Source organism: Papaver somniferum, unplaced genomic scaffold, assembly GCF_003573695.1.
Source record: "Papaver somniferum cultivar HN1 unplaced genomic scaffold, ASM357369v1 unplaced-scaffold_81, whole genome shotgun sequence".
NCBI classification, from domain to species: domain Eukaryota; kingdom Viridiplantae; phylum Streptophyta; class Magnoliopsida; order Ranunculales; family Papaveraceae; genus Papaver; species Papaver somniferum.
The window spans coordinates 9,660,594-9,671,231 of record NW_020651082.1 but is presented as its reverse complement, the minus strand read 5'-3'; the positions used below and the strand labels follow the sequence as shown (position 1 = coordinate 9,671,231).

At 36.9% G+C, this 10,638-nt stretch overlaps 1 protein-coding gene across 2 annotated transcripts in view; it reads left to right on the top strand.

The window, feature by feature from the left end:
• Positions 1 to 6,650: 6,650 nt before the first annotated feature.
• Positions 6,651 to 10,638, top strand: part of LOC113345522 — a 4,454-nt gene continuing 466 nt past the window's right edge. The window contains exons 1-9 of one of the 2 annotated variants that reach the window (XM_026589286.1): positions 6,651 to 7,011; positions 7,333 to 7,857; positions 8,281 to 8,353; positions 9,311 to 9,398; positions 9,562 to 9,610; positions 9,723 to 9,779; positions 10,052 to 10,089; positions 10,186 to 10,258; positions 10,591 to 10,638. The exon at positions 10,591 to 10,638 is cut by the window's right edge and continues 24 nt beyond it. In XM_026589286.1, the coding sequence (XP_026445071.1) occupies positions 6,736 to 7,011; positions 7,333 to 7,857; positions 8,281 to 8,353; positions 9,311 to 9,398; positions 9,562 to 9,610; positions 9,723 to 9,779; positions 10,052 to 10,089; positions 10,186 to 10,258; positions 10,591 to 10,638 (1,227 nt within the window). In that variant the 5' untranslated portion in view covers positions 6,651 to 6,735. Of the gene's footprint in view, positions 7,858 to 8,280; positions 8,354 to 9,310; positions 9,399 to 9,561; positions 9,611 to 9,722; positions 9,780 to 10,051; positions 10,090 to 10,185; positions 10,259 to 10,590 lie in introns of both variants that reach the window. The other variant, XM_026589285.1, reaches the window with a different exon arrangement.

Below are 10,638 nucleotides of genomic sequence, written 5' to 3'. Positions count from 1 at the left end.
CCCTTTTCTTCTCGAGGAACGAAATCCATCAACAACCTCCAAATATAACATATTTTGGCAGGATGAGTTTCTCGTTATCCATTGATTCGCGAATGATGTGGTAGAAAACCGTCGCGGTAATCCTTCTCCTGCGGTTTTAGCGGAGCATCCACTGCTGAGGGATCCTTCTTCGCCCAAGCGAAAATCCGTTAGCCCGAATGCAGATAGTCCCCAAGTGAAGGAGCGAAGATCTAAAAGCTGTGCAGATGGTTCCCAGTCAGCTTCGACAGCCCTACCGACTTTCAGTTCGTCCAATATGCGGCTACGTGTGATTTTCCTCTTGATTTTAGTAGGATCGTGTATATCCTTGTTTCTTTTCTGAGCATCCGTCTTGGTATCTTGCCTAGGGTCTCAGAAGCGTGAACGCCTTTACCAAACTTGCAAGTAGTCAGAAAACATCGCTTCTTGAGACGGAGGGTGGCGGTGCCGAGCCTATCCATGGAGATGGGGAACCCGAGAAGGATGAAAGTTCAGAGTCCAGTGATGGTGAGAGTATTTTTTTCCAACAGCAGTGCTGAATCTTCCTCTAGCCGGTCTGAAAGCGAATCAGTGAGTCTCCCGCATGTTTTTTTCTTCCTTTTTCTTTGGAAGAATATATAATCCGTGATGTCATAGGGGAAACCGTTTCTGAAGATGGCCCTGAGACAGAGAATGGTGGAGATACAACTTCGTCTCCAACTGTGGCAGCCGCACCGAGCGACCTTGAAATGGATGTTGATTGAGATGAAAACGTCACCGTGACTCATACAATAGAGAGTACTCCAGCAGCCGCATGTGCAATCGTCAATCGGAATCCCTTGCCGGTCGCCGATGCAGTCGCGGGCGCCACTTTCAACCCTCCATACCTGGTTTCTTATCCGGATCATGTGTTGACCGGGGGATTTAGCGTGCCAGCCAAACATGCGGCGATATACACTAAGATATGGGAAAGGTACGGACATATCGCCACGACCAAGAAAATTACTAGTCGATTTGCGGTTGGTTAAGCGGGTGGAGGAAGCTTTGTCTTCAATTGACGACATGTAAAACATGGCTGTTAATATTGTTTCTGAGGATGTAGTCTCGAGCTGGAGGTTCCATCGTGACGTGTGTGTAAACTTCGAGTTCAATGTTTCTTGGTTCGTTGAAAGTTTCACTGAGGTTGAAAAGTTGCTCGCCGAAATAGTCGAAGGTCCTTCTGCGGATATGGTGAAGAAGCAGGAAGCGGAAGTCGAAAAGTTGTCCAGGAAGCTGAAGTTGTAGAGGGCAGCTCTCCAAAGAACGAAGGAGGCTCTTTCCAAGAAGAAAAATCCATTGTTGAAAAACTTCCCTTGAACGCATTTCTGTCTTCTGAACTTCTTATTTTAGGTTGTTTTTTTTTTGAAAGGAAAATGAAACGCCTAGTTTATGGTTTTGATTTCCTGGATTTTTGGGTTGATAGACAAATGTCACCTTGATGGTTTTGGATTATTCTTTTGGAATGAATTGTTTTGTAATGATGTTGTCTTGGTTACAATTTCAAGTGACGCAAACATCCCAGGAAAACCATGGAACTGTGAGTGTTGCATGTCGGTAGATGATATAGGGTGAAACATAACATGGCTATCGGTTTTGTCACTCCCGTGAAAACTTGAAATAGCAAACCATGTATTTTGTCTAGGTATTCAGATCTCCTGATGAAAAAGCAATCTTCCGGGTATAAAACCGAGTTTTGTGGGAAGCACCGTCGTGATTGTGGAAAGTCCCCAGTTGTCTCTGAGTCATCTGATAATCGAGTCGTCGATCCCTGGTCGGATCGATCGCTTTTAACCTCTAGACAGTCCCCATGCAAACGAAGTGTGTGCATATGTGTGCATACGATATTGGTGAAGGAGACAGGTTGGGTACGCGTACCCGTACGCATACCAGCGGAAGTTTTTAACCGAAAATTTCTGATGAGTTTGTAAACTTGAAAACTAGTAAACCATTCACCTTAGGTACGCATACCCGTACGCGTACCTACGGAAGTTTTCAAACCGAAAATTTCTGCGGAGTTTTCAAGCCCAATTCCGGTAGCTATGGTACACGTATTCATACGCGTACCCAAGCTGGTTATGCTTCTCAAAACAGAAGTTCATGAACTTAAACAATAAATCAATAAGGAATGCAATCTTTGCAAAACGGGGATATATTGTTCATGAATCGATTCAAGTGAATCAATCTGATTTTGTTTCAATTGTGTCTATTCATAAAGACCTAAGCAATTGAACAACTCTTCAACTAGTTCTTTTAAAGTAATTTGAACTAGTTGTGAAGAACATGAATACGGTTAATATGAAAGTGCTCATATGGCTAACCATTGGTTAACTATTTGTGAACCAACTAAGTGTGCACATTTAGGTACAGTTACTCAAACCTAAATGAAATACATTTCATTTGTGTGTGACAAGCTAAGTTTTGATCTAACGGTCGAAAGATATTAGCTTGGAGAAACCAGGTTTTTCATTTAACGGTGAATATTGAATGCTTTGTTACCAATGTAACTTTGATTGAAAACCATGATTTGAAAACTATATAAGGGAGACATCTAGCAACTGGAAAAACTAATCCCCACACCTCATGTGTGATACTAGTTGGTTTTGCTAGGGTCGGATATCCTTTAACCTTAGGTTTCTTCTCGAGACCATGTAGGTTAACGACTGAAAGACTTCATTGGGATTGTGAAGCCAGACGAAACTACTTCTCTTGTAGTTGAGCGATCTGATCTTGCCATTTTCTATCATACGAGTTCAATTGAATAATTGGCTTGAGATTTATCTTTTATAGGGTAAGATAAAAAGAAATCACACACATCTTCGTCTCATCGTTTGTGATTCCGCAACAACTAGTTTCGCTACCATACGATTTAGATTGTTGTGAGGTGATTGATAATTCTAGGTTTTTCTTCGGGAATATAAGTACGGTTTATCAATTAGTTCTTGTTCACCTTGATTTCATCATAAGACGGAATAAAACTCTTAGGTTTATCTGTGGGAGACAAATTTATCTATATCGTAGACCTTTTTGTGTGATACAGATTTGTTTACTAAAGTCTTCAACTTTGGGTCATAGAAACTCTTGGTTGTGGGTGAGATCAGCTAAGGGAATCAAGTGCGTAGTATCTTGCTGGGATCAAAGACATAAGGAGGACAACTGTTCCTTGAGTTAGTGTGAGATTGGTTGGGGTTCAACTACAGTCCAGACCGAAGTTAGTTTGTAGTAGGCTAGTGTCTGTAGCGGCTTAATACAATGTTGTGTTTTATCTGGACTAGGTCCCGGAGGTTTTCTGCATTTGCGGTTTCCTCGTTAACAAAATTTATGGTGTCTGTGTTATTTCTATTTCGCATTATATTTTGTTATATAATTGAAATATCACAGGTTGTGTGTTAATATTAATCAATTAGAATATCCAACCTTTGGCTATTGATTTAAATTGATTGACACTTGGATATTAGTCTTTGGTACCATCCAAGTTATCTCTCTAGTATTTGATAAAGACTCGCAGATTTATATTTGCTTGAGTATAGATCAAATCGGGAGATCGAGATATTAACTCCTTGATATGATTTTATATAGATTGAGTCTGACCGTCTAGTTGATTCTCTAGAAAGTATATTGGAGTTATTCCATAGAAATTTCTAATCGAATTGGGTGAGGTTGTTAGACCCCCGCTTTTTCGGTAGAGAAAATTGTTATCAACCATGTGGTTGTGGGTTCAACTCCCACAAATGACACAATTATTTGAGTAGGCAGAAACTTACATGTTCGGATGTCAACATTGGATTTGCAATACGCAGTGCTAGACAAGCTTGCATTTAAAAAACATGTCATAACTATATATCATCTTAGTTGCACTTGTAGTCAAGGAATGCCAACAATCCTAGCGTTAGCAAAGATGAAATCGTAAATTCTCTTTTTTGATAATGACCTGCAAATATTCTAATCCCAACCTAAAAATGACCAACAACTCTTTTATTTTGCACTTAGATCGATAAATAATACCACTTTCATTTTACTGTCGCATATGTAAGTTAAATTAGGGATTATCTCTTTTGAGCATATGGTGTTTTCTTCTATTTTCCTTGACAAGAGATAACTGATAATGAAGATTATGTGTGGGTCAAGGATTTGATGCAACCAAATGGAGAAGGATGGAATTTGCATCTCCTTCAACATCTGTTTGATCAACAAACCGTTGACTTGATAAACAACATGAGAATACCAATTGCTTCTGAAAATAAGTTAATTTGAAAACTCCTAAAGCATGGTTGGTTTCTTTTAAATTCAGCTTATACTAAACTTTATGAGATTAGTCTGGGGATATGTAGGCGTCTACTGAAATACAAGGATCAAATGTGAAGTGGAAAGAGTTGCGGAAAGTGAATACTTGGCCAAGAGTTAAACATTTCTTTTTGAAAATGTCTCTCTGATATATTCTAATAAAAGAAAGATTGTCCAGAACTTGTGAACATATTAATCAGTTATATCCAATGTGCAATCAACATATTGAAAGCATAATGTAGATATTTTTTCTATTCCCATTTTCAAGGATTTGTTGATGGAAATTCTAGGTGGAAGTGCATTCCTTCAAAGACCTCATACTTCTAATGTCGAGATTTTTCAAAGCTAGCCTTTTCAGGATAGACAAAACTTACAAGATAGTTGCGTAAATTTAACATTAATGGTGGTTGCATGGAGTATTTGGAATGATATATGCGAGACTGTTTTCTAAAATAAAAGTCCCGATCCTAGAGCAACTTCTTGGAAAACTATATGTTTTGCTAGCTATATTGGAAGGCTATACATAAATAGAGAACTAATGCAATCTTCAGTACAGGGAAACATGCAGATTACAGCTTATTGGAAACCACCTGAGCAACCTTTTCTTACAATAACTTATGATGCTTCTTTCGATTTAAATACTAGACTAACAAAGTTGCTTTGATTTTGCAGGAAAATGGTGGGGTTATGCAACAAAATGATATGCAAGAATAAGTGATGCAGAGCAAGCAAAATGTCTAGCTTTCTTGATGCAGTGAAATGGAAGAAGGAGATGCAGATCATGCAATGTTTGAAACTGATATAAAGAGCATTGGAATGTATATCAATAATGCTTCACCGTTTATAGAGTAGGAAATAAGCAATTTTGTTTGATGCTTCAGATATTTTAAAGTCAATTCATTTCTGGAAATGCGAATTCATTCCAAGGTTATGTAATAAAGTAGCTAGCTGATAAACTTGCTATATTCATTCGAAAATTTAGAGTCATAAAATTTTATTCTGATATACCTCATAATGTGATTGAGGGTCAACTGTTGTTAGACAGTCTGAACCTTATGAGTTAACAAAATTAATCTTTTGCAGCAAAAAAATAATAATTCAAGATGTCATTCCCAACAAAAAAAATATTATGCTATTAGCATTAATTTTTGAATGTTAGGGATGATAGGTGAAGGTTTGTGAATTGCTAGGGTCTGCAGACTACATGTGCTTTTTCATGAGTCCAAGGGATTGGAGGTGGTTTTTCATGGGTACCAGATTCCAATCCATCCATACAAAATTATTAATTGTGTACTTTTGTAACTTTAATAGATTCCTAACGGGCGAGACTGATATGACACGACTAATTAAAAAGCAGGGTCGTGGGCCCAGGCTAATTTTTAGGCTCTATCGCTTGATGTAAGATATTTTTTAAATTTTAAAATTTAGTTAAACATATATTTTGATCAAATATGATATTCAGCAACAACAATTTTTTTTTTATTGTCAGGTGACTCATATCCATTAATTGCTCGCGTAATTAATCTCTGCATTTGTGTTGATTGTATTTCTTTTTAATATGTTTAAGTATATTATATCAAATAATATTAGAAGTTACAGAAGAATTAACGTAATTACAAATCATACAACTAAAACCATTCAAAGAGATTGAGCCCCAGCCGTAGGCCGAGATAATACCTAGTCATTGTTTATGTTTATCTAAATTTAAAATACATGATCCAACCTTGATTATTGGGCATGAATTTTAGGAAAAGGGTCTTAATTAGACACACATATGAAAATTACAACAAATAAAGGTTTAAGAGTGTCTACAATCATACGAGCAAACTAAAAACAAAAACCAAACAAAATATTTAGGTTTAGAGGTGCTCAAACGCAACGCGTATAGAACAAATTATACTCAAGCACGGGTTTAATATTACACCTCAAAATTGAGCGAACATATAATCTGCGTCTCACCGGCAGTAGAAGGTATTGGATACACCTAACTTATATAATAACCTATTGGGTAGGTAGGGTCCTTATACTAGCGATTTTATTTTTGTTTTTATCTTTAAAATAAAGAAAAATAATCGAGACAAAATCTAATAACTTTATTTTCACGATTTATAAAGGAGATACCAATTCTACTAGGGATTGATACCCGTATACCAATCCTGACCGTTGGATCAATGAAGTAGTATCAATCCTTAGTAAGACCGGTATCCCCATACAAATCAAATCATGTTTATTTAGATTTTGTTTAGGGGATAACTTGTGGATCGTTGGATTTATGAGGCAAACGAAATACTATCTAAACCACTCGCCATGCCAATATAACAGTAGTATCGTTTCTTAAGAAACCCTAGAAACAGTTCAGCCTCCTTCAGAAAAACAAAACAAAAAAAAGTTCAGCCTCCTTCTCTCCGTTTTATCTAGATGTATAATTCTAGGATTACGGTCTCAGATTGTGCACTAAAGATGGGTAAGTCAACGTCCGGCGGTGGCGATTCATCATCTCTCCTTATGCCTGGGGTTAAATCAGATGATCGATCTAGAGAGAGGAAACCCCGCAGAATCAGATGTCCTGCTATCGATAAAACACCAGATGAACTTGAGGCATCCTTCATACAACTATACGCTGCTTACAGCGAAGCAGCAGCTCATAATAAGGAGGAGGGTGAATTCGCTGATTGTGAAAAGAAACTTATTGAGGTAATCAGATGTTTTAGAAATCTCAAAATAGTTGATAGTAATGTTCGTCAATTGTTTCCTCAGGTTTTAGATCTTAAGAAGGCTGTTCCATTGATGATTAATTTATTGAAATATGATAAATGCGGGAAGCGTTTAGCTAGTTGTATTCTTATTACTTTCGAAGAGCTAACTCATGTGGCATTTCAAGTTCCTAGTCAAGAGATACAAGTTGGAAAATTGGTTGAATCTCTATTTGAAATGGAAGCCTTGGAAGTATTTGCTTCTACTCTTGGTAAGTTTTCTGAAGACGATGATTTACGAGCAGTACAAACTATTGCGCAGATGATTTTTCAAGGAAGAGCAGCTGTAGCAAAAACCGCGGGCAGTTCCAGGAAACTGATTATTTGGGTATCAGCAGCAATAAGAGGTACCAAATGGGATGCAAAAGTGTGTGATGTGGATTTTTTAATGACTCTTTTGATGAGTTATACGGAAAATGGACTTCTATTGGGAAGGGACACCCTACCTGCTGTTGTAGATGCTCTTTCATCTCTTATTATGAGTCCTGAAGAAGAAAAAACAGAAAAACAAAAAAGAAAAGAAGAAGAAGAAGACCTGCCTTGGACTTTGTTTGGTTGTTTATTTTTTCTATTAGAATATCCGGACAACAAAGTGCATTTTGTCAATGCTGGAGGAATCGAGGCAATGATTAAACTTTTACAGGACGGGCAGAAATTGGGTGATTATATTTATGGATCTGCGATTGTGGCACTTGATATAGTGAAAGATTGTCTCGCTGCTTCTGACAAGTTTGAGAATGATGATTTGGGACTGGGCATTGCAATATTCCCTGCTTCCATGGATATGGTAAGTCTCTTAAATTTATTACATGTCTGAAGAATTCTTTTAAGTATAAATAATAGGTTGTGAATAATTCTGCCTATTACGTTATGGTAATTAGAAGGTTCTGAACAATGTAATTGCATCGCGAAGCATGGACATTGCAAGGTTAGTAAGACTAGCCAAAAATATATGGCAAATGTAATTATTATCCATCACCTTCCTTTAGTTAGAGAAAATGATTTGTGGAAAGGTTTAAACTAGCATTCTAGGATTTTGGTATGCATATGATTTTGTGGCTTATGTTGCTGGAAGTTTTATTAGTACTAACTGGAAGCATGTATGATCTTTTATTAGATTGTTTTGCCTGCAACTTATGATGTAAATGTTTTTAATCTTTATAAGAAACATATCTAGTATTCACAAGATTTACTTTTGTTACTTTCTCAGATTCTGCCGAGCACTATGCATTTTAAAGAAGAAATTGAAGAACGTCTTATATCTCTAATCGAATCATTAACTGGTAAGGCAAGCAAAATTTGTAGCTTAACTCACTTATTGATGTTATTGATGTTTTTTTGTCTGTTGGTTAGTCTTTGAGTGCCTAGATTTCCGAAATATAGTTGCGTGTCTTAAAGATTCTTGTTTTAGTCCATGGTCTCTTCCTTTCTGGATACCTTGTTGCCAATTTAAAGGATAAATCAGGGGTCAGAGACACATTGACGTCTCAGAAAAAAAAGTTATGTTTGGGCGTTTAGGCCTGGATTATGAGAGCATCCCTTTGAATCCTACATCCCTACCATAAATCTATATGTCCCTTTCTCTAAGTTTCTAAACAATCTGTCAGGCCTTAGTAATATGAACATTGGGATGCAGGTATATAACAGATTAAGAAAGTTTTGGGGAACAATGACCTAATGGTCCATCACACTTTAGCCAACTCCCCTCTCACGACTTAATAGGCTCGTCAAACCTTTATTTATTTTTTAATTATTAAGGTTGCTTCAAGTTTTCCTAATAAGTTGGATGAACTCCCTTGTCAAGGTGTAACTTCTGGAGAAATATATCTTTGACCAAAGCTTCATCACATCTAAACAGAAAGAAATTGGAGTCCTTAAGAGGAAAACAAGATGATTCTCAAATTATTACTCTGTGTACATGGCCTGATTGCGGTACGCAACTGCATTTTATCTACTCAATTCAGTCTGCAATCTGTATGATTTTTCCATGATGGGGAGTGTCTGCTCATCTTCTCTGGCAGTCATGTGATATTCTTGGCGGGGTATTTATAAAAAGTTTAATTAAGCTTGTTGTTGGTGTCCTCATGTCTAAGATTTGGCAGTCAGTTATTTTCTGGTGATGAGCTATAATCTGGTCTTGTATTTTTTACGTATTCTTTGTCTATGTGAAGAACCATTGATTTGTATACCTTCCTGCTTTCATCTTTGAAATTCACTGATGGCTATCTTATCTTGTTCAGGTGGCAAGACGGAAAATTATACATTGTTAGCAATGTTTGGGGAGAATGATTGTGAAAGAATCACTTGGCTTATGGAGCTCTTCACACGGTAATACACCCTACCTGTTTGGTTGTCCAAGTCAAATTTTATCAAAGCTAGAAATTGTATTTTGAATTTATTCTTCTTAAGTTATTAAAAGCACCGGTTCCAGAGATGTCTGACATCTCCTGAGATTCCTTAGCGGGCTTCTGATCGACTTAATATCGTGCAGATATTCCAAAAAAGTTGGCGCAGTGGCGAATCATCTCAAAAGCAAACAGGTTGCTTACATTTTCATGTCGCTTTTTTCTCATGATATCAGCTTGAAGTTTATTTGTTTTGATGTCAAATATCTTATAACCTTGTTTATCTCTTCTGCATATAATATTACAGCTGGACTCGTTTGAGCTCTACAAGAAAAAATGTGGAGATGGATTCTCCACGCTTCAGGTCAGCATTGATGTTGTTATAGTTATGAATATCGCAACTGCAAAGAAGAATTGAATAAAGTAATCCTTTTACGTCTTATGCTTTTTGATGAGTAGAAAATAAAAAGATCTAAGCAGAGTTGGGTTTGAAGTGTTTTTGCAAAATATTGTTAATGAGAGACAGAAATGAAAAACTATCTGCGCTTCCTTTTTATTGTGAATGATTTTCTTTTTATCTTTTAGATCTTATCTCTTTCCTTTTGAATCTAATGTTTTCCTATTACGGATCTGCAGTCGATTGCTGTTATTCTTGGTTATCTTTGGTTGCCCGAGTGAGTGTTCCCATCTACTTCTCTTGTTTTGATCTTTATCTGTATAAAGCCACTGCATGTGATATTTAACACAAGGTTATTATACTGGATTTGTAGGATAAAGGCTAAGATTGAAAGTGAATTGTCTCGTCACCGGATAGAGAAGAAACTTGTGCTGGATGTTCTCTCGGTATGTATTCAAATAAGTCCCGTTCATTTGTGTCAAGTATTTTCATCATGTGATTGTTAATTTATATGGCATCAACCTTTTTGGAATTTGTTCAGTTTGTCTTGCTTGTAGTAGATTTGTTATTATCAGGATATGCGATCCATTGACTTCTTGTACTATAAAAAACTGTTGAGTTTTTCGTAGGTGATGAAGTGTTTTCTGTTTGGAACTGTTAGAATGGTGTTTCCTTATTCGAACTTTTCAGTGTCCTAGGGTTTATTAAGCAGTGATAACGATTAGGAGTATTGTAAGAAACTTCCTGATGGGAACTTTTTATTTTTCATTCATGACAGGAATACCGTGACAACATTGGCAACGCGGGTGGTACGAAGACGGTGATC